At 36.3% G+C, this 25,128-nt stretch overlaps 1 protein-coding gene across 2 annotated transcripts in view; it reads left to right on the top strand.

Annotated features, from left to right (window-relative positions):
* Positions 1 to 23,537, top strand: part of rab11fip5b (RAB11 family interacting protein 5b (class I)) — a 41,519-nt gene extending 17,982 nt beyond the window's left edge. For both annotated transcript variants that reach the window (XM_030146156.1, XM_030146155.1), the window contains exons 3-6: positions 2,269 to 2,878; positions 3,493 to 5,946; positions 10,796 to 10,931; positions 22,238 to 23,537. In XM_030146156.1, coding sequence (XP_030002016.1) covers positions 2,269 to 2,878; positions 3,493 to 5,946; positions 10,796 to 10,931; positions 22,238 to 22,498 — 3,461 coding nt within the window. In that variant the 3' untranslated portion in view covers positions 22,499 to 23,537. The remainder of the gene's footprint in view (positions 1 to 2,268; positions 2,879 to 3,492; positions 5,947 to 10,795; positions 10,932 to 22,237) is intronic.
* Positions 23,538 to 25,128: the final 1,591 nt, after the last annotated feature.

The raw sequence follows: 25,128 nt of genomic DNA on the forward strand, positions 1-25,128 counted from the left end.
GTGATCTATACATTGGGATTCACATGTATAAATTATAACTATGGTGCAATATTGTTAAAATTGCACTTATTTTTCCTAAGAATTTTCAGGTTGTTCATATTTGTTCATGTAATGTTCAAGTACAGTTCACAGATGTAAACATTTTCATTACAGAATTTTACTTTTTTCACTCAAAAACAAAGAAAAAACTTTGGAGTTGACATTATTCTTAAGTTCTTATCCTATTATTTGTATTTACTGGTGTGGCCCACTATATATCATATTAGGCTGTATGTGGCCCCTGAACGAAAATGAGTTTGACACCCCTGCTCTATTATATCAGGCCAGGTAACTTGCAATCAATCAAGTTCTCCTGCAGGTGTTTGTTGCAGATGTGGCCCACAAAGTGATGGTACTCCAGGTTTAGGTGGAATTTGCAGCCTGTTTTGCTGCCCCAAAGACTAGAATGTATTATTAAAGGAGTGATATTTTGCTTTTTAAATGGAATTATGCATTCCCTGTGGTCTACATAAACTGTAAATGCTATGCTTGGGTCTGAATTCTTCATTAATTCAACTCCACAGGTCCATCTTCAACCCTATTTCTGAGTAATGACACCAGAAAGGTTGTTTTGAGCGCTGGCCCTTTAAATGCAAATGAGCCACTTCATGCCCCGCCCCCTCCAGGTTGTTGACCGTGCTGCTCCATCCCATTCAACCAACAACTGAACATTTTAAGTAATCTGCTTGAAGTTTGGACATATTTTCAGTTTTTACTACAACTGCTGCTGCTGACAAACAATTATGTCGTACTCGGTGAAATGTTCATTGGAAGTCCTTATATGTACAAATGTCGTGATGTAACTACTTATAAACGTAAAAAATTGGAAGGAATTAAAACAGGTTCTAGAAATCCACTCGATTTTTGCCAAAATGAACATAAAGATAGCTTTGCAGCACCTGGAGGGTTCAAATTCAAACTTTATGAACTATTAGGGTCCAAATACACAAATAAATGAACCAAAGACTAATAAAAGTGGGTTTAGCAAAATATGACCCCTTTAATGCTTTGTGGCAAACATTTTAATGTGTACAGTGCTTTTTCCTGGGTCTTTTTTGTGGTCTTTGTCATTTTGCAAAATAATTTATGGGCAGAGTTGTGACTCAAAGGAATTTTTCTGGGCGCACCTTAACTTTGTATTTTTAGGAATGTAACTACAACAAAATTTGTGACATTACTAGTATTTTAGAGCAGTTTGTGATTTTATAGGTTGTTGCAACACAATGAAAATGGACTTAACGCAAAGTAGGAAGAAGTTTTGAGTTTAACTGTTCAAGGATAATTGTAAAAAAAGTAGATGATATATGCGAAGTTGTACATGAAAAAAAGACTTATAATACTATTTGAAACACAGTATGTTTTATTACAACTCCAGAATATGATATTGCCTTTTAGGGTGTCTACAAATCATAGATATGTATATTGTCAGTGCAATTTTGAGATGAAAAATCTGTTACTTTTTTAACTTTCCTTCATAAGACAGTAGTTATAGTGGCTGTTGGATTTATATAATTCATGACTTTACCACAAGTGACTAACTCCCATGGGATTTTAGGTTTAATGTATAATCTTTGGTTATGATAAGGGAAAAGATTCTGTCTTGGTTCATATACTAGTTAGTTTAGTTTTATTTCGAGCACATAGACTCATCAAATAACAAAGAACCATACAATATGGTCAAACAAAATTTTTCGGCACTCGAAAAGGAGTAGGAAGAAGTATAACTTATAGACTCCTACCCCCTTTTTACAAACTAATAATTAAATTAATTCCTACTAATTAATTACTACTAAATTTAATGTGAATCTTTCCTTTTCATCTCCATTTTGCCTTATTTAACTAAGCTCAAATTTTGTTCAAAGCCAAACAAACCCAGTTTTTTCTATACTAGGCTCTGCTAGTGCCTGTATTTAACCATAAAAATTGTTAAAATCTTCAATATGAGTGGGATTTCTTGATGAGATGTGGTTGAAAACAGCTGTGAGTGGTTATACACTGTACTGTTGATATACATGTGGCCACTGTAGGAGAGGGTGAGGTAAATTTACGTTGGTACAATCTGCAACATCACCACTAGATGTTGCTAAATATCACAAACTGAATCACGAAACAAAAAGTGAAAGCAAGGAGATGAATGTCGTCAAAACGCAGATTCAAAACCCTTACTCGTGTTTTCATAAAAAGAGATATAACTATTTTCCCACTCATATTCTGTGCTTCTGTCCACAGTGCTCACCAGTCAACACACCACTAAGGTTCTGACACATAAGCGAGCCTTCAGCGATGAAGCCAGTAAGATCACAACAGGCGTCCTTCGATCGAGCCCTGCAGTGGAGTCCCTTAAAGGTCAGACCATGACTCAGTCCAAGTCTTCTCTGTGCATTAACGGAAGCCACGTGTACGACTCTGAGCCGTCGACTCCGAAGAGCTCTGGCGCTCTCCCGTCCAAACTGGTTCTGCTGGAAAAATGCTCCCCGCTCTCTCGTTCCCTGCAGAACCTCACCAAACGAAGCGAAGACAAAGGTTCCTTTACTGAGGGCCGCCGCTGGTCCTTTGACAAGATGAAGAAAGACGAAAAGGAGGATGAAAAGGAAGCTCAGACATCTTCTCCTCCGAATCAAGACGCTCAGATAGGTGGTCGCCCAGTGCAGGCAGCCATGCCCATCGTCTCCGCCGCTTCCGATTCATCCGACAAAGGAAAGAAGTTAAGAAAGACGCTATTCTCTGGAGGGAGGAGTGATTCTCTCCCGGCCAAGTCAGAGGTGACCCAGGCTGGTTCGACGTCTGAGGGGCGACTCAGAGGCTGGTTTGGCTCCAGCGAGTCTCAGAACAAGCCGAGGTGAGTCACATGATCGCCTTCAGGCTCCACAGAGTTTGATCCACACCAAAGGCCACCTGAGAGGCCTGTTGGGTGTCCTGAGTTCAGTGAATGCGCTCCTCTGTGCTCATCTGAAAATGGAATTGATTTACTCCCCCTCCCCCATTTTACAACCATGCTGTATCATCATCACATTCAGCAGCTTCCACTCCAGCATTTCCATTAATTTTTAGTGCGTCCAAACCAAAAGATGCAATATCACTGTGGTGCAGAACAAAGTTGGCACAAAGATGTAATCCAAATCATTCCATGTTGATATGAGCTCACCCAACAGGATACCTGCCTGAGCGGACGGTTTTGAATGGCTTCGATGCATTATTTATTTTCTGCTTGATTCTTTGCTAATGTGCTTTGCTTTTTTTTTTTTTAATTTACTTTGTGTTTCCATGACTCTTATCATTCAGCCAGTTTTACTACTGATGTTACTGACAAGCAGAAATGTCCCACTTTGTTGTGGAATAATCAATAAGTGTTTTTGGTTTGTCTTTTCTGTTTGTGTAAGAAAGATGTTCCCCATTTGGTAACCTGGCACATCATTAACTAAGAGGACTATTGTGCCCTATTTTCCTCCACAGGCTGGAAGTTTCTCCTAAGGTAGAAAGCAGCTCAGATGTACCCCCTCCCCTCCCGCCTCGCTCCCCTGTGCCCCCTCAGTGCTCCTCACCTTCTGCTTCCCTCACTGGTCATGTCTCCCCCGATGAAGGGAATCACACTAATCCCTTCACCCCATCCCCCTCCCCTTCCTCGCCGCCCATATCCCCCTCCAACCCGTTCCTCCCACGTATGCAGCGTAATCCCTTTTTCGAGGAGCTCATAGCCGAAGAGTCGCAGAGGTCCCCTCCTTTCGCACCTTGCTCCTCTTCTGGCTCATCCCCCTTTCATTACACCACTCTGCCCTCCCAACCCTGCACACCCAGCCCTCCTTGTGACGTTAAGGCAACAAATATGGCCTCCATAAAGCGGGAGCGCCCCAGGCCGGTAGCTAGGCAGATATCTCTCCCTGCATTATTACCCAAAGCCTCCAGTAACCCTTCAGCTCCTCGGTCCCTATCAGAAAGTGCCAGAGAATGGGACGAGTCTTTTGACGCCTTTGCTTCTAGTCGCCTCAACTCACCCAAATCCAATCATCCAATATCAAATCATAAAAAAGAAAACATAGTAAATAATATTAATACTTTCAGTCTTGCACAAGAGCTGGAAATGTGTGAACAGGAGCCTCCGCCGTTGCCTCCAAGACGACTTTTACGAACACCTGTGAATGAGTTGTACTCCGACGGCTGGTTGCACAGAGGTCAGGAGCTCGCTGTCCATAAAGAGGCCTACCTCCTGTCGCAGACCGGTGTGGCCTCGCGACAACGTGGAAGAGGAGAATACAAAAGAAACACACCCAGCATCTCCCCGGATCCTCACACTAGCAGCGAAACTTCCGATTCCATCAGCGCTCACTGTCAGCCGTATGCAAATCTTACTTCTCCGCCATTCATGTGTGAAGAAAAGCTGAAAAATATGATCAAATATGAACCTTTGCAGGATGAAAGCGACTTCTGGGGAGGGATGTTGTTTGAGCAAGATTTGTACGGCCGAAACTATGGGCAGCCCCAAATAAATAGTCGCCATTTATCTGTTAATGCAGAGGAAACTACTGGAAGCAAGGTGCTATCTAAAATCTCAGGCCCTAAAATGCTTCTTGGAAATGAAATCCCTTTTGCAGACCTTTTGAAGATGTCATCCACTATTCTTTCTAAGCCAGATGCAAATTTAATAGATTATACTTCCAATCCAGAGGAGGAAACAGTAGACTCATCTGATGTTAATCCAGCCCAAAGCACATGCATCAACAATAACATTTCGTTCTCACTAACTTTAGGAGATCTGAACATGAACGTGAATAACTCAGATTTTAGTTTTATTGATTCTGATGGATCTTCTCATTCGGAGGTAGCTGATACTCACAAAGGCTTGAGTAGTCAAAGCCGGACTTCTCAACAACAAGCAGAAGATTCACACATCCCTGCTTATCATGAGGAAACAATGACCACACCAGAGGAAATGTTCACTTTAAAGGACACCTACATACCTGAGACCAACTCCTCATTTGAAATAACTGCATCGTCTAATAAATTGTTGAGTATCTCTCCAGTTTGCCAAGAACATTGCAAAGATTGTCTTAACTGTGATCAGAAAAATGTAGCACTACACGGTAAATCCAGGGTAATAAGTAAAGACGCCGCCGCTTTACCGCAACAAAAACAAGCATTTAAACCACCTGATGTAGAAGCAGAACCCAAAGATGATTTTAAAACGTTGCAAAATGCTGTCGATGATAATGGAAATCTGCAACAAAAGGTGGTTAGTGCACGTTTTAGACCCAAAGCTGTGACCAGAACAAGTAGCTGTAGTAGCCTAATCGACCAAAACAAAAACGGAGAGGGAGAGTTTGAGCAGTTTTTGTCTCTCGTTAAAAACATTTCACAAGAAAGCGAAGGACCTTTGTCATATCAGCCCAATAAACCAGCTCTGTCTTCCTCACTGGCGTTAGATCAACAGACCGATTCACTCATGGATAGCACCAAGAAAGACCAAACACAGCAGCAAGAGATTAATTCAACATCACAAGTATCCTCAGGGGATAAGTCACTTCTTAAAGAAAATTGTGTGGCAGGAAAACGCACAGAGCTTAGTTTTGAAGACTTTCATGCAAAAGTTGCCCCGACTTCAAGAACCCCTTTGAAATCAAAGATTGGACAATCTTTGCAAGAGCCTTCCTCTGCCATTCCTTCTGCACTGTCCCCGTCAGCTGATGCTCAGGCTAAACCCCCCTCTAACCCTGTCTGTTGCCCCTCCATACGTCCCTTAAGTAGCACTGGAGTCAGTACTACTGTGGCTGTGGCCCCCTACACCTCCTCCTCCTCCTCTTCCTCCTCCTACTCTACCACCTCCACCACTGACCAGCCCCTGGTCGATGCACGGCACTCACTTTTGCCTGAGGAGACACAGCCAGCTAGCAACCTGCCCCATCAGGAGAGCAGGTGAGAATCCTCACACTAGGACAAACTCCTCTGTCCACAAATATTTACAAGATGTACTCAGTCGGAACACAACATACAGTAAAAACATGTACATGGTATTTTTTTTGTTTGCATTGCTTTTACATTTTTTTTTTTTTTTTTTTTTTACTCTTGGCCTGGCTTGTTTGATACCGAACACTTTTAAGTTCTGCTTTTTCATCCACACCAGTTGGATGAGATCTGCCTCTGCACTGTTATTGGCTTGTTCTTGGTTTCACATTTAAGTTACACATGCCATGTTTCAGTTTGTTGTTGGCTGTTGTTGTTTTTCTTACATCATTTATGTACATGTACCGTACTTTCTGGACTATAAGCCGCACCTGACTATAAGCCGCAGTCACCCCGCCTCCAACGTCTCACCATCGCTTCATTGATGCCAAGCTTACGTGCAGCAGCTCTATTTCCTTCTTCGTCAGCCGGATCGATCGTTAGCCCAGAAAACATAAATTAGCCACATCATTTTAGGGCGTGTGGAGTAAAGTAGCGGCTTATAGACCAGAAATTACTGGGTAGCTGATTTTGCTGCTACTTGCTTATTATGGAAGCTGGACATATGGGCACAACTGAGGTTTTGTTAAGATACTGAGGTTGTAAAATAATGTTCAGAAATAATTTTAAAGCCTGTATTTTCTTTCCACTTCTGCATGAGACAGTCAGGTCTTTGAACAAAAATGGAAACACATATTATTTTAATGGTTAATTAAATTTAGAGCACAGGTGTTCAACCAGTTTGACCAGTAGAATGATAGCATAGTAACCTAGAAATAATGAAAACTCCAACTTTGTTTTAGTTGAAAAAAGAATGAAAATGTTTACATTTACAAACTCACCTTTCACAAAAAAATGTGAATAACATGAACAACTATGAACCATCTGAAATTTCTAAAGAAAAATAAGTGCAATTTTGATAATATTATGCCTCATCTTATCATTTATAGATAGGCATTCCAACTTACAGATGACAGTGGATCTACAAAGGCACAAAACATAATATGAGGCATCTGGAACTACAAATACAGTATTTAACTTTATGATCAAAACAACTTGTCAAGACTCAGTGACACCACTGACTGTTAATGTCTTCTGTGTGATTTTTGCACTTTGCAAATTCATTCTGTGTGTAGCATCGCAGTATGTAATAATGATGCAATATGTAATAATGTAATAGTTTTTCACGTCATTACATAATAATGCCTCATTTTGTAATAAACTTTGCTGCATTTTGTAATAACTTCTTACATATTGCGATAGTTATTACAAAATGTGGGTGTAGCACTTTTTTAAAGGACATATAATAATTTGGTGTATTATGTAATAAACCATAAAAATTGATGCCTTGACTGGAGAAACCATCATACCAGCAAAACAACATTAAACATTCCAGCTTAATTAGAATCCTTAAAAAAAACAAACAAACAAAAAAAAAACTTGTAGGATGTTTTATTGGTCAAACCTAAATCAAATGTAACTGTTTTCATTATAATGGAGAATGTGTTTGGAAGTTAGAGGCAAAAGCTGCACTAATTAAGTATTACTGACAAGAAATTTACTGGTGCACTGAAATTTGGAAAGAGATAAAATGTCATAAGTTATTACAAAATGCAGCAAAGTTCATTACAAAATGTGTTCAATAATTTTATTACAAAATGCGGTGCTATTACAAAATGAGGTGAAAAATTATTACATATTGCACCATTATTAAATAATGCGGTGCTCCACCTTGGGCCAGATCAAACCCTTTGGAGGACTGGTTTTAGCCCATAGGCCATATGTTTGACACCCCTCATACAGTGGGATCTAATCAAAGAAATGGAATATAATTTTCAGAAATACGTTTTCATTTTGTGCATAACTACTTGAAAAAAGAATTGTGTTTTTCTTACCTTAGAATGTACTGTCTGCAACATTGCACCAATATTGCGATATTATTCCTCCAACAAAAGAAGTTGAGGACAGGCAAAACAAACACTGGGTCTAATGAGGCCTTTCATGTTTTTTTTTTGTTTTTTTTTTTTTCCATTTTTGCGCTTACTTTAACAGAGGATGAGGTGAGGGTGATTTAGTCTGTTGAAATCTGAAAGTAAAAGCTACACACGATACTACTGAATTTTACACACTGATCCTTCAATGCACAAATAAAAATTGGACACAGTTTCTATACAGATGTGTAGTTACAAAGATTGAGAAAGAAATGTGATTTTGTTGAGGTATGAGAAATAATTTAAAGCCTGAAAATGGTGTTTAAGTACAGGGTGGGGAAGCAAAATTTACAATATTTTGAGGCAGGGATTGAATGACAGTGTATGACCAATTAGTTTATTGAAAGTCATGAGAATTTATTTACCACAAGAAAATTGACATAATAGAAAATGTTTTTATTCTATGTGTCCTCCTTCTTTCTCAATAACTGCCTTCACACGCTTCCTGAAACTTGCGCAAGTGTTCCTCAAATATTCGAGTGACAACTTCTCCCATTCTTCTTTAATAGTATCTTCCAGACTTTCTCGTAATAGTTTTGCTCATAGTCATTCTCTTCTTTCCATTATAAACAGTCTTTATGGACACTCCAACTATTTTTGAAATCTCCTTTGGTGTGACGAGTGCATTCAGCAAATCACACACTCTTTGACGTTTGCTTTCCTGATTACTCATACGGGCAAAAGTTTCTGAAAAGGTATGGATAATAGTGTTAGGTATGATTATGACATCAATATATGTTTGGTTTCAAAACAACTGACGTAGTGCCTGCTGAGAAAAAACAACTAAATGTTCATTGTAAATTTTGCTTCCCCACCCTGTAAATTCTTAAAGTTCTCACACTGAATGTAAAATGTTTGCTGCTCCTGATTTTAATCTTCTCAGTTTTGCTGAACTGTGGCTTTGTTTTTGAAGCCAAAACATGACAGCTTAATGAAGGTTATTTCCATTCCTTCATCATAAATGACCTTTCTCATGCAGAACTTATCTTTACAGGTTTATGAAGTGTAACTTAACTGAAGGCTTTGAAATGGCTTCACACTATTTAACTATGAATCTTATTAAATTTAAATATGTGCCCATACAGCCTACTGTACAGTCTATGGATTAGCAGAGTATATGAGCTTCTCAGAGCCTAAGGCAGCAGTATTCAGTCTACAGTACATTTAGTTTCTGCTTCACTGGTACTAATATGGGAATAAAGGTAATATTAGCTCTTCTGTTTTATAACTGCTGGACTGAAAATGCACATTTATTGTTGCAGTCAATCTGGTTGGTGCCAAATTGTCTTTCAATGCCTGTGAATACAGTCACATAAAAGATAAGAGATAAATGAACAGCATTAGATACTGAATGATCTGCTTATACTGTGTGTACAAGAAGTACATTTGAGCCATATATTAGGAGATTTTAGAAATGTTCCCTTATTTTTGGCCGCTTGAAGAAAAAAAAAACAAAAGAGAGAAATGTAATGTTCTCATTTTAGACTAAAAAATAGATATTAAAATGGCTTTTCTTTGAATAGTTTCAACACGGGTAAACTAAAGATTTTCAGTAAAGCAGTTTTAGTTTTTAATGCAAAAGGAACAGAATTTTACAATTTGTTTTTCTTGACCGTTGTTACTCTTGTTTTCATGAGTCGAGGTCTCAGATTTTTCGGATCTGCTCTGAATTTTTCATTTAATTCAGGAAGTGTCGTTTAGTTTCTTTTCAATTACGTCAGTCAAATTTTATTCATAACATACTTTTCTTACAGACAAACAAAAACAGCTTCATTAAAGTACCTGAAAAAAAAAACAAACAAAACAAAACAGTAAAATATACAATAAATAAACTAAAACTAACACGGTGACCCATAGGGATTCATGGGTTCTAGATGTGGTAGTTTTTATGCTGTTGTGTATTTGTGCATGCTGTACTGCATTTGTCCAGCAGTCACCGCCAAAGCATTCTGGGTATAGCAACATGATTGTAAGGCTATTGTATTCCAGAATGACTAATATCTTCCAAAATATTGGTCCTATCAACTTTCCGTTTTCGCTACTGTCTTCCTTGACCAAAAATACTGTATTCTGCGAAACTGCAGCTATCAGCTCTTTCCAGATTTTGTGTGGATCTCCAGACACACACACATGCATGCACACACAGAGAGGCCACTTGGTTATTAACCCTTTCATGCATGAATTATGACAACCTTCGTCAAGATTTTTTTCTTGAGTGTTTTTATTCCTCCTTAGGCATGAAAAAAACAACGTGATCAAATTTTTTTTTCTTTTCATGGAGTTACATAATGTCCATGCATTTAATTTTTGAAGTAAAGAAACGTGTTTAAAACCCAATATCAGAAAGTGAGATGAAAACAATGAAATAAAAACATTTTAATGCTGCTAATGTGATGTTTTCTCACATTTTAACATATTCTAATGCTAGTTATTACTCACTTCATGGAGATAATATGCAAAAAAAAAAAAAACTTTTTGTCTAACAAATAACAATTGATTTACACTCAAATATGTTACTGCAGATCAGGTTTATCAAGAACAGCAAAGTTACAGTAATGTGATGAATTGCAGTGTATGGGATGATGCATAAGTGTCCACTTTGTCGGCTGATAAGGAACTAAAACAACAAAACCCACAAATAAACAACAGAACAGCTGTAGAATAACTGTCCACTGTAGTGATCACTATGCATGAAAGGGTTAAAATATAGATACAGCACTTGGCTATCATTCAGCTGTGTAAGATGCAGGACGCTGTAATCAAGAGACTTTTATACTTCATGTAAACACACATGTGTGTCAAAAGCTGGTGCTGACATGTGTGTTTTGCAGACCTCATCTAGTGAAGCCATTAACCGCCAGCCAGTCAGAGAAGAAGGAGAGTCGTTCGGTTCTGGAGAAACTCAAGTCGACGATTCACCCCGGACGCAGCGCACACCAGGTCGCAGCCGAACCTGAGAAGATTCAGGTACTGTACAACAAAAACACAACTCTATTCTACCGTGAACCACTTCTGACTTTCCATTCATAATGTTTCCATCCAGTAAATCATTCAAATGTGGCAGTGTGTTTACTCTGTATAAGAACCAGGTACTTAAAGTTACACTGAGACCTTTTCTTCATCATTTTACAGTGAAATGAATTATTTCTTTTCCCACTTAACAAGACACAGATATTCATATTGTTTATACTATTGCCGTTGCTGTGGTTAGGTTCTATTTAGATCGAGTTGTCAGAATAGTTGTGACAAAAAGAAACACTTCACCAGCAAAAAGAAGTGAAACTGTGCAGCTGCTGCTTACAAGCTCCCTGAGGTTATTTCCAACACCGGAGAGAGAAATTCTGACCGCCCCTACTCCTTTTCTCATGTGTGACATAATTCTTTGGCCCAGATACGAGCATCCAGGTCCAGTCTTACTCAGTTTAGAATGTAAAACTAATGCAAGCTGTGTTTTTGAGGATACAGCTGAAGTGAAAATAAAACGATACTGTCTGTGTTCAATATTTTTTAGTGTTTTTCAAAACAGCCAAGTAGCTTACAGAAATACAAAGGAGAGAAACATTTATAAATACAAAAGAAAGAAAGAGAAAAAGAAGAAAAAGAAAAAAAAAATTTAAGCAACCACCTCTGTGTTTTTTTGTAGGAATCTATGTGGAATCCAGCCAGTTTACTAGTGATCCAACACCATGTACCTTATCATCTTGAATTGTACGCCCTATTTTACTTTACTTAAAATGATACTTTCTTTCTGGAATTTTCTTTTTGCACATCTGGACTATTTATTCCAGGCACATAGTTGGTCACTTTGTCAGTCTTGGGGTGCACACACTGAAAAAAATTGGGGGTGTTATTTACTTAGGAAAACTTAGGAAAGTATTTGCACTTAGAATTGTAAGTAAATTCTATACAGACGATCATCAAGTAAACTTTACTTGTGGATATATGTTTATTTTACTAGCAAACCTCAGGTAATTTACTGATGATTATTAATATGGTCATTGAATTTTACTTTCTCCTTCTTTGTAAGTTTTACTTACATTCTGACTGCTTTAACCCTTTCATGCACAGTGGTCACTCCAGTGGACAGCTATTCTACAGCTGTTCTCTTGTATATTCATGGATTTTGTTGTTCTTTCGGTGTTTTTTGTTTTTTTTGTTTTTTTTTTTTGACACATATCTTTACTAAAGTTTTAAGACACTACATATCTGTTCTGACATGAATTGGTAACATTATGTAGATCTCCCCTGAGCATAAACCCCTAGAATCACAAGCTCTCACCAAAGTTTTCACACAATTTATCAGTAAATACATGTTCCTGTGTGTCAAAAATTAAACGTGTGGTGTCCAGCAGAGTGGACGTTTTTGCAACTTCATAAAAAAATAAGTTCATAAGAATTCTTTTCATTATTATTTTTTTAATGTAATTTTTTTTTTTTTTTTTTTTAATTATTTTTATTTTATTTTTTAATTTTTATTTATTTTTCAGAAGAAATTTTTCAATCGCATTGTGTTTTTTCATGCCTAAAGAGGAATAAAAACACTCAGGAAAAAAATTTGATTAAGGTTCTCATAATTCATGCATGAAAGGGTTAAGCTAAAAAATGCTAATGCTAATGCACCCAAAGCTAACAGCTTTTCAAGGTAATTTTCAAATACTGTAACATTTTGGTACAACAAAGTTACCAGACAGCAAACATTGGTTACACTTCTCAATAGTGACATTTACTTTCATAAAACAATGCGTGTTAAAAACAGCATAGACTGTATGACAGCGGCACAGACCATTCTGTCATGGTGTCAAACTGAAATATTCCTTCCACCCAGTTCACTCAGATACTCTCCCCTACAGGCAGAACTTGAGTCATAGAACTACAGAACACAGAACAGCAACTTTCTTTTAACTAATATTTACAACTTGCAAGGTAGCGCACTGTCACATGACACAATGACACTGTAAACTACGTGAGTCACATGACTCGGCATAAACTGCCCCCATTACAATCAGTGTGGCTCACTACAATACTTTTTGTAACTTTTATTAGTGGACAATATTTAAGTAACATTTACACAACATTTTACAAATTTTTTCTGCAGTTTACATTGTCAATTAAAACTTGGTATTTCTAAGTTCATATGTCATGACTATAACCTTTGAATATTATGTGGAAATACATAATACAACTTACTCTTCCCACACAGTTTATTTACTACACAAATGACATATTTAGTTTTACTTGAATAATTCCAGTTCTCACTGATACTTACAATTAGAAAATAAAAATTGTGACAGATAACCTAATAAATATTACTTCACCAAAAAATATTTTTTTCAGTGCAATGTCACAGTATAGTTGTTGCTGCAAATGTAAACTATGAGTAGAACTAAGTACAAAGTGGAACTGAAGAGTGTGGGAATATACAGAACTGTGCAAAAGTCTGAGGCCAACGTTAGGTTTGTTGTTTTAGTACAGTTCTAATGAGCACACATTTGCATTTCTCCATCTCTGTATTTAGATCCATTCTGCATGTATGGGAAATATGTACAGCAATAAAAACAAAAATTCCATATATAAACCAAAGAGGTCGTATTTAGTGTTTCCTCCCTTTGTACGTAACATGTCTTTAACCCTTTTGTTCAGACAATATAAGATTTATTGCGTTAATTTTCTGATGTTTTATACCAGGTTTCATTCAACACATGTCAGATGTTTTTAACCGTTTGTGCTGCTTCTTCTCATGGGGTCAGGGGTCACAATAAAAAGTGGCTTTAACTATTAGTTTAACCATTTAGTTCAGTTTTGGAGCATTTTTTATGGCTGTGCATGTATTTCCTGTTCTTTTTTATTGTTCTATGTGAAGAAAAGAGAACAAGAAATAAACATGTACACCCATTTTAACCCTGCGAACACAACAAAGATCCTGCAGCGTACTGTATTTCTTTGGGTTTTTCCACTATTAATACCAATTTATCATTTATGGAGCCATTTGTTTTATTAGTAATACAAATAAATGCAGATGGTTGGAGAATTCAGATGATTTACCTAAGTAAAAATAGCACTACAAGTAAATGATTTCAGCTTTGTGATGATATAATTTCCAACTAATCCAAGAGGGGTTTATTTATTTATTTATTTAAGGAGGAGACAGTTTGAACCTGTAAAGAACAACGTCCTTTAACCCTTTCATGCATGAATTATGAGAACCTTATAGTTGAGGGTTTTTTTTTTTTTTGAGTGTTTTTTTTTTTTTTTTTTTGAGTGTTTTTATTCCTCCTTAGGCATGAAAAAACCAATGAGATTAAGTTTTTTTTTTTTCATAGATTTACAAAAATTTCCACTCAGCTACACCATGAATTTTATTCTTGAAGCAAAGAAACATGTATTTAAAACGCAATATCCTAAAGTGATATGAAAACAGTGAAAGGAAACCATGTTTAATGCAGCTAATCTGATGTTTTCTCACATTTTAACATATTCTAATACTAGTTATTACTCACTTCATGGAGATAATATGCAAAAAATAACAATTAACAATTGATTTCCACTCAAGAACCAATCAACAACAGCAAAGTTACAGTAATGGTACGAATATCAGCGTATGGGATGATGCTTAAGCGTCCACTGTGTTGGCTGGTATGGAACTAAAACAACTAAACCCATGAATATACAAGAGAACAGCTGGAGAAGAACTGTCCACTGTAGTGAGCACTGTGCATGAAAGGGTTAATTCATCACCATAAATAAATAAATAAATAAATAAATAAATAAATAAATAAATAAATAAATACAGGGTGACACAAAAAAATGGGAACTTTTTAACAATCCAATAAAACCAAGAGTGATGGAAGAAAAATATTTTATTCATAGTAATTGAAACCTTAAAACATGCCATTTAAGAAACAATGATGGAATTTTCATTTTTTAAAAATTACAGGGTGACCCAAAAAAACGGGAATTTTTGAAGTGCGTATTGACAGACATGAGCAAGTGGCAGCACTGCGAGACAGTGACCTTGAGCAAGTAAACACACCCCCATTTTAGTAACCATTGGCGGCTGTGCGAGAATTGTTCGGTAACCGTGTGATCTCAAGATTCGGTAACGTTCCCTGGCCCCCTAGATTGCCAGATTTGTCCGTTTGTGATTTTTTCTTGTGGGGCTATCTCAAGAGTAAAGTGTACACGACTTGACCAAGAACTCTGGATGAGTTAAAACAGAGAATTCAGGATGAAATTCACAGTATCCCAGCTGAGATGTTGCAGCGGTCAATGAGGAATCTCAACAGCAGATTTCAAGAATGCATTCGTACAGGAGGACGCCATCTACAGGAAGTAATTTTTAAAAAATGAAAATTCCATCATTGTTTCTTAAATGGCATATTTTAAGGTTTCAGTTACTATGAATAAAATATTTTTCTTCCATCACTCTTGGTTTTATTGGATTGTTAAAAAGTTCCCGTTTTTTTTGTGTCACCCTGTATAACTAACTAACTAACTAAATAAATAAAAAACAGATCAACATATTTGGAAACAGGAGGTTTTCACTGGACAGGAAATTGATTTTTAAAAAAAATAATAATAATAATCTGGAAAGTATTACATAAATGTAGTGGAGTAAAAGTGTACTATCTTACTCTGAGGTGTAGTGGAAAAGAAGTTTAAACCTGCATAAAATGGAAATACTCCAGTCCAGTACAAGTACTTTACATGTGGTGTTTCAGTATTTGACTGAAAACCCTTAGTTCCAGCCTTAACTTGTATTATTAGACATGTCTCCTATTATCAGGTAGTAAACACAGTCTGCAAGTCAAGAGTCACAGTCAGTTTTAATACCCTGTGAGCGTGACTGTGAGCAGACCACAGCAATTTAAGGAGTTCCTAGCGCGTTGACCTGTGGGGATGAGGTAGTTTGTATTCTGGTGTGTATTCGTGCATGCTGTACCGCATTTGTCTAGCTGTCACCGCCAAAGTGTTCTGGGTATAGCAACGTGATTGTAAGGCTGTTGTATTCCAAAATTACTAATATCTCCCAAAATATTGGTCCTATCAACTTACCATTTTCACTAGTCTGTTCCTCGACCAAAAATACATAATTATGCCAAACTGTAACACTCAGCTCTTTCCAGATTTTGTGTGAATCCCCAGACACACACACATGCACATGCACACAGAGGCCACTTGGCTTTTATAATGTAGATACATGTCCTTTTAAACTCCAGAACACCATTAGATCCAGTATATTTAGTGCTTGCTTGAGTATTTATTAACACCAGGAGTGCACGTGTACTTAATAAATCACCTCAGAAAGAGGAATCCTGCCATGACCTAATACTTTCCTGTGACTCACTTCATTGTTAACATCTGCAGCTAAAAGTGTGTCTCTCTTCTCTTGTCTAACGATACAAGTGGCCTATTTAATATAATCAAACATAATCTTCTATGAATGTACTATTGCTGTTTGCTGTAAAACAACAGACAACAATAGAATGACTCTTCTAATACAAACTACCGAGCAAACAACAGACGTAAACCGTGTAATCAAAGAACAATGAACCAGCTACTCAGACCACGTCAGTCATCTGCAGCATCGTGTTGCTATTTCGACATGTTTTTCTCCTTTTCATCCACTTAAAAATAAGACAAAACACAACAAAATCAACCACAAAGAAAAGATCATTTAAAAAGAGAAAGCAAAAACAAAAGTACTGGGATTAGTGGTAAGAGAAGAGAAGAGAAGAGAAGAGAAGAGAAGAGAAGAGAAGAGAAGAGAAGAGAAGAGAAGAGAAGAGAAGAGAAGAGAAGAGAAGAGAAAATAAGATAAGATAAATAAGTTAAAATAAGGTAAATTAGATAAAATAAGATCAAAAAGGTAAAATAAGATGAATAAATAAGAGATAGATAGATAGATAGATAGATAGATAGATAGATAGATAGATAGATAGATAGATAGATAGATAGATAGATAGATAGATAGATAGATAGATAGATAGATAGATAGATAGATAGATAGATAGATAGATAGATAGATAGATAGATAGATAGATAGATAGATCCCGACGGAAATTCAAGTTTCAAATAATTGAATCATTAAAAAATACACTCCAAGACTCAAACACAATCAAACATAGACACATTTAATAAAAGTCTATCTATTTCTATATATGTGAATATGTGGTTTCAAACCCTGAGCCTAAAATAGTCCACCTGGACTTTTTTTCTTCTTTTGACCATCAAAAGGTTAGGAAATATGCTGTGAGTGAGTCCGTTTGCCCATTTTTTCAGAGCACTGTTTTTTTTCCAGATCTTTCAAAATCTAGCAATCATTTACAATTTACTGCATGTTATAATTCTGCTAAAACGGCTTCTTCTCCAGCTTCTAGTACAAACATGAGGGAAATTACCATAATGATCCAATAACACCTACAGGGTTGGGAAGCAAAATTTACAATATTTTGAGGCAGGGATTGAAAGACAGTGTATGACCAATTAGTTTATTGAAAGTCATGAGAATTTATTTGCCACAAGAAAATTGACATAATAGAAAATGTTTTTATTCTATGTGTCCTCCTTCTTTCTCAATAACTGCCTTCACACACTTCCTGAAACTTGCGCAAGTGTTCCTCAAATATTCGGGTGACAACTTCTCCCGTTCTTCTTTAATAGTATCTTCCAGACTTTCTCGTAATAGTTTTGCTCATAGTCATTCTCTTCTTTACATTATAAACAGTCTTTATGGACACTCCAACTATTTTTGAAATCTCCTTTGGTGTGACGAGTGCATTCAGCAAATCACACACTCTTTGACGTTTGCTTTCCTGATTACTCATACGGGCAAAAGTTTCTGAAAAGGTATGGATAATAGTGTTAGGTATGATTATGACATCAATATATGTTTGGTTTCAAAACAATTGACGTAGTGCCTGCTGAGAAAAAACAACATGTTCATTGTAAATTTTGCTTCCCCACCCTGTACACTGTGTGAAAAGTATGAAATATATATATTTTTTAATGCTGCTAATCTGGTGTTTTGTCACATTTTAACATACTCTAATAATAATAAAACTTTATTGCAAACACAAGTCCATAAACCCCAAGCACACAACATACAGAATAAATAGAATAAAAAGGATAAAAAGAATAAAAAGGATATACAAAATTAAGCATCAATATATGTTTGGTTTTAAAACAATTGACGTAGTGCCTGCTGAGAAAAAACAACTAAATGTTCATTGTAAATTTTGCTTCCCCACCCTGTATAAAGCGCAACATCTCAGGTTTCAGAAACAATTGAAATTTTTCCAGTTGCACAAACAGTGAAAAAGTTACAGAAATCCAAACTGCATATGTGCAGGGTGTGTCAGCGTTGATACATCAGGTTTTAAAGGGTTAAAGTAATAATTTCAAAGATTTCTCTTTTCATCTGTATGATGACCCCTGTTGGTGGTGAGTGGTAATTGCATGTTTGTTTGTTTTTCATAGATATCAAAACAGTCACTCGTGACGTCTCCAGCATCAGTCCATTGTAAATTTTGCATGGTTTAGTGACAGATACTGAGGACTAAAGAAAGATTCCAATTCAACCAGTTTCACTCTTGATGATAATGTAACGGCTACTGCAGCCACTCAGCTTAAGCTTCAGTCACGGGTATCTCTGTCAGCAAATCACATCAGTTCGTTGGTTGCTTAGTTACATGTTAAGTGAGTTTGGTTATGTTTTGACTTTAGTTTGGACAAGTAAGAAGTAAAGAGATATAAAAACAATTCATGTGTGTTTGGGTCATGGTTCAGACTGTAGAGCCTTTCTTAAAACCTCCAACTGTCACTTGTCTCACATATTAATCATCTGGCTACTGTTAGATCTTATGGGATGGCATCATTGTTTGCTATGTTAGTCTATGGATAAGATGTTAAAGATCACCACAGAGGCCGTCAAATATTCACAAAATAGCTGTTTATTCAGAGAACTCAGCCCCTTCTCCCATAGGACTCCAGTATTGGCTTTGATATGTGATGATGGATTTTGACAAACGTGTGAGAGAGACAGGCCCTAGTTGATGTTGCCATGGTAACGGCAACATCCGATTCCAAGCTGTGACAGTTGAAGTTGTTTGTAAGATGACACTGATATGCAACAATGACCCGGAGTCTGCTGAGTATGGATTTATATATACAGTGATTCTATAAATGGATTGAAACCCACAGCGTTCACACAGAGAGCATCAAAAGATTATTTAGAATCAAAAAAAGTTACTGTTAAGAAAGAACTGGCCTTTTCGTAATAATTACTTTTTGTACAAACAAGAAAGTGAGGCTTTAATTTTATTTTATTTTGTTAATCTCTGTAGAAATCAGCAGCACTTCTTTATAATATTTGAAAATGTGCATGTACATGTGTTCGAAGAAAAAAATCTCAGTTTGCTTATGTATGTTATATCTGAGGAATAAATTTACTTATTTTGGATTCTATTAAAGTGAGTCACAACTAATGAACACAGGAAAGGTGAGAACCGCTGAACTATAAAATGCATATTAACTACCTTTTCCATTGGTTTTGTTGGGTTCCAGTTATGTTGTTTTCAAGAAATCATACCAAGATAATTTTCACTTGTTCCATTGGCAGATTTTATTGCTTGAGTTAAGCTAAAAAATCTTGAATAATACAAAAAATCTGCCAAAAGAACAAGTGAAAGTTATCTTGGTATGATTTCTTGAAATACTATTTTCTAGATCTATTGTCTAAAAATAAGTTCTTATATCTCACTGAAAAGTTACTCCTTAGGTGATTATGTCTTATTTTAAGTGTGATGAGATATTTTGACAAGAAAAAAGAAAAATACACTTGGTAAGATTTAGGTTTCTTCCTGTGTGCACACTCCACACAGAAAGGTTCCTGGTGTTGGAATCAAACTCAGGACCTTCTTGCTGTAACTGCACCACGGTGCCGCCCCGTCCTGTATAATGTTTCCATGATTGAGGAAGGCTATGAATTATTGCTATTGCACTTAAAAATAGACTGAAGTCTTTCGGCTTTAAGGAGATGCTCTGATATTTTACTTTCAAATGTAAGGGGACGTGTCATTAACCCTTTCATGCATAGTGGTCACTACAGTGGACAGTTCTTCTGCAGCTGTTCTCTTGTATATTCATGGGTTTTGTTGTTTTAGTTCCATATCAACCAACACAGTGGACACTTAGGCATCATCTCATAAACTGCAATTCATACCATTATTGTAACTTTGCTGTTCTTGGTTGGTTCTTGAGTGGAAGTCAATTGTTAATATTTATTTTTTGCATATTATCTCCATTATTACTCTCCACATCTCCACAACTAGTATTAGAATATGTTAAAATGTGAGAAAACCTCAAATTAGCTGCATTAAACATGGTTTCATTTCACTATTTTCATATCACTTTATGATATTGGGTTTTAAATACATGTTTCTTTGCTTCAAGAGTAAAATTCATGGTGTAGCTGAGTGAACATTTTTGTAACTCCATGAAAAACAGGTTGATTTAAAAAAAATTTCAATCGCATTGGTTTTTTTTTCATGCCTAAAGAGGAATAAAAACACTCAGGAAAAAAAATCTTGATTAAGGTTCTCATAATTTATGCATGAAAGGGTTAAAAGTCTGGTTTTATCACACTTAGATTATTGCTCAGAGGTTTGGTCATGCACTACCACAGCATATATAAAGAAATAGCAAATGGTTCAGAATAAGGCAACACAATGTTTACTTTGTTGTCCATATAGAACAAATTTGGATAAAATGCATAACTGTCTTGCTTGGTTAAAGGTAAAGAACAGATTTATTGTCTCATTAGTTGTTTTTATTTGGAAAATATCAATGACTAAACTGCTAAGGGCATTACATAAACGTCTGTCCTTCAGGTCCGCTGAACATCTACATAACACAAGGCATGCTACAGAAGGTAGATTTACTCGACCTAAAGTGAAAACAAATAAAATGAAAAGTACTGTGATGTACAGAGACATGGTGATATGGAATGCTCTGACAGGACGAATCATTCAAGAAAATAAATACAGATTTAAAGAATTACTAAAAGAGTATTTATTTGCAAAACAATGTTCGGTGTCTGCTAATGTTTAGTTGATTGACATTATATTAATATATAACTGTGAAATATATCTGATCATTTACAAAGTTTGTTAAAGACTACTTTTTGGGAGGTACTGTTAATTGAACTAGGTCCTGTATTACATGTATGTTGTTTTTGTTTGGTAATTGTGATGAATGGTTTTTAGCTTACCAGCTGACAGGCCGTAAGCTATTGTCGTCATGCAGCATCCGTCGTCGTCGTCGTCATCTGTTGTCTGTCGTCTGTTACAAAAATTTCAATCGTCTTCTTCTCCGAAACTACAACTCCGATTGACTTCAAACTTGGTATACAGCTTCTTTATGATGATGTCAACAAAAGTTAGTGAAATTATTTGGATCCGGATCTGATTCTGGATTTGGTGCGACTTTGAAAAATGTCCCATTATAAGAGATAGGAAGTGGATCGATGCAATAACTCAGTAATAAATATAAATGATATCAAGTGTAAATTTCTACAGTCCAGTCCTGATGGGGAGATGACCAAAACATAATGGCCACATGCTGATCAGGATCTTCTTCTGGATCCGGAACTTACAGAAAATTTAACATGGGCTCTTATGGGGAAAACATTTCAATTGTCTTCTTCTCCAAAACTCCAGTTCTGATTGACTTCAAACTTGGTATACAGCTTCTGTATGATGACGGCAACACAAGGTATTGAAATTATTTCAATCCGGATCTGATTCTAGATTTGGTGCGACTTTGAAAAATTTTCCCATTATAAGAGATAGGAAGTGGATTGATCCAATAAATCAGTATCAATGATATCAAGTTGGAATTTTAATTTTTTACAGATCTGATTGGAATATGACCAAAACATGGGCTATTTCTGTAATATAATACATACACAGAACTGGGTGATAATAAATGGCATCTGGATACATTTCCCAAAGCTTTTAATTTGGCCGGTAAGCTACAGGGCCACTGGTCCTATTTTTAGTTGTTGTTGATGTTGTTTTGTTTTGTGTGTTTTTGGTAATTTGTGTATTGCAGTATAAAGACAATTGTGATGGGTGTGGACTCCAGGAAGAATAGCGATGGCCCAAACCAAAGCTAATGGAGATCCAAATAAATGAAATGAAATGAAACTCTGGTGCCAAATGGCTGTGTTACCATCACATCCTCACACATCTCCTCTTCTTTTTCCGCTCTTATAGGAGGTGACAGTGGACAACTCTGCTCAGTACCAGCATCTGACCAACATGGAGCTAATCGCTCTGCTGCTGCAGCAGGAGATGGATATGCAGAAACAACAGGCGGCTTCAGAGCAGCAGGAAGCACGGCTGGAGAAATGTGAGGCCGAGCTGAGAAAGGTCAAGCTGCAGGTTCGAGACCTAGAGGACTACATTGATAATCTTTTGCTGAGGATCATGGAGCAAACTCCAACGCTGCTTCAAGTGCGCTCAAGACACAAGTGATGAGAGAAACTGAGTGGGCACATGACGAATCAGTTTTGTCTGGATGTTTTTTTGAGTTGTTGTAAATGCAAAGAGCAAAACAGTGAAGGTTGGGAATCTTGTGTTCTAGAGGAAGAAAACTCCACAAACACGGACTCACAGTCGTCCAGGTCTTCTCACTGCTAATACTGCCCTGTTGATGTAGACACGATATTATCTAACATGCATGCTGATTACTAGCCTAATTTGGAACAAAGAAAAAAAAAGTGCTACAAAAAAAAAGCTTCAGTCCAAACAGATGCAATCAGTGATTTTATCCATGCTTCCTAGAATAATTTAAGGTAGTCAGCTGCTGTCGATTTCAAATGTAAACTCACCGCTTCCACTTATGCATAAAGTAAAAACAGACTGGAAATGTCTTTAATGTACGTTTTAGAGAACTAAGTAGTTACTTTGTCAAAATATGATGTTAGCTCGAGTCTCTGCAAATGTGCAATCTTGTTTTTACAGCTGCTGAAATGCAAAAAGAATATTTTGACACAAGATTTTCCAACTCAAGCAGCTCCATGAAATGCCTTGTGGAACTTGAATTAACCACATGTTTTGAATAAATATTTAGCAGGATAAAAAATAATGCTTTGTAATGTGAATATTGAATTAAGCATAAGAGAGCGTTTCTGCATTCACGTGTCTGTATGATAAGCAAAAGAACAATTCTGTGCCTCTATGAGAAGAGTTAGAAAAATGAAATCTTCCTTTCGGTTTGTGTTTTTAGTTTTTACAAAATGTCTTCCGTAAAGTCTTATTTTCAAGCACAGGCTAAAATTACTTGTTTTAATATATATTTTTTTGCTCTGCAAATGTTTAGATAGCGACATGTCACTGCAAATGATAAAATTCTAAGTAAATTATTTCTATTGAATACTTTTGTCATGATAATATATTCTCTAACACACACCTAGTGTCACTGCAGCTACTTGCAATGCTTTACATGACCACAGTACTGTACTGTAATAAAATAAAGTGCATATGAACCAATTAAAACTTTTTAAGGTCTTCATATTGTTGACTTGTTACTCTTCAGACTGAACTGATTAAATCTGAATAATGCATTTAAAATGAAGTGACATTTCCTCATCACCACTAGAGAGCACTCCTCACTCATTTTACATCAGGATCCTGTCTGTAGAAACCTGCTGGGTCAGCATACACCTCGCCTTCTGCTACTGATTTGCATCTATCACTGCATAGAACATGTCTGCACCCTTTACATTTAACCCTTAAAGACCCAGTGCTACTTTTGTTAGTTCCCAAAAATTTTTTTTCTCTATATTTAACCTTTGTTAAGTGAATTATCACCATTTATTATAATATTATCCTCTCCATTTAGCTTTTTTTTTTTTGGTATTGTCCATTATTTATTTTATTGATCATGTATTTACATCATCATGCCTAGATTACATTTGAGGGTTATCATGCCAAAAACAGGGAAAACTTGAGAAAAAGTGACTTTTTCAGTAAAATATATCATTAACTGAACATAAACACAGTCTGTCCATCCACTGTCATTGATCTAACTCCATGGGTTTTTACTGGTGAATCAATGTTGTAGAAGATGACAGTGTTTCCATGGTAACTACGGAGCCTCTGAACGTCCAAATGGGTCATATCTGATGACCATGAAAAGATGACCAACTGTATTTTACACCAATTATTTACATGTATTGATAGGATTTATGGATCTCAAATTATCAAACATTTTAGATCAGTAGATGGTTTTTGTGTCACTGGTGTATATTTGGGTCTTTATGGGTAAATAGAAAAATATTGCAAGTATTTTTATTCCAAAGGTGTTCAATATGCTGTGTGTTATCCTCTGGCTTATACATCTGTCGCTTTGCATTTGCTGATCTTCACTGCAAGTACTTTTATAATAATTCATGTAAAACAGTTCTGAAGGTGTGCTGCAACATAACAATCCTTGAAAGTAATCCAACTGATTTTATCAAGGCTGGGGTCTGATACTCAGATACAGTGATCAATACAAAATATGTACGCATTTAGTTTACAAAATGTGATTCTTCATTTGTAGGATCCAGCATTTTTACATTTTTTAAGCAATACTGCTGTGAAGAAACAGAATATTGGCTTATTATGGCACAAAAAGCCTTTCCTGATACTAGTTAGGATTTATACTTTCAAGACATTTTGTCTCAAAATGCTAATTTGTGATCTTATTTCATGTATCCTTTGGGCTTAAATATAGAACAGTGTCACAATTGGAATAAAAAATAAGTTAAATTTACGGAAAATGAAGAAGATGACGAAGAATCAATCAGTCAAAGCTTATTTATATAGCATTTTGTAACAACAGTTGGATGGTAAAAAAAAATTAAAAATACAACTTTTGAGCATCACAAGTTTATTATGAGACACAAAATTTCACAATATTAGTAAAATACAGCTAAGGATGACTTTTATCACCTAATTTCAAGATCACCCTTGGCTTGAACATAATGTCTTATTTTGTGGCGAGTAAAAATGAGAAAACCAGCCAGTTGCTAGCGAGCCAACTTTATTCTCATTCCGCCACAAGAACAAAATGGAAACTGAACTTCCAACACTCCCTGTGGGGGCTAAGACCCGCCCCA

Source organism: Sphaeramia orbicularis, chromosome 10, assembly GCF_902148855.1.
Source record: "Sphaeramia orbicularis chromosome 10, fSphaOr1.1, whole genome shotgun sequence".
NCBI lineage: Eukaryota > Metazoa > Chordata > Actinopteri > Kurtiformes > Apogonidae > Sphaeramia > Sphaeramia orbicularis.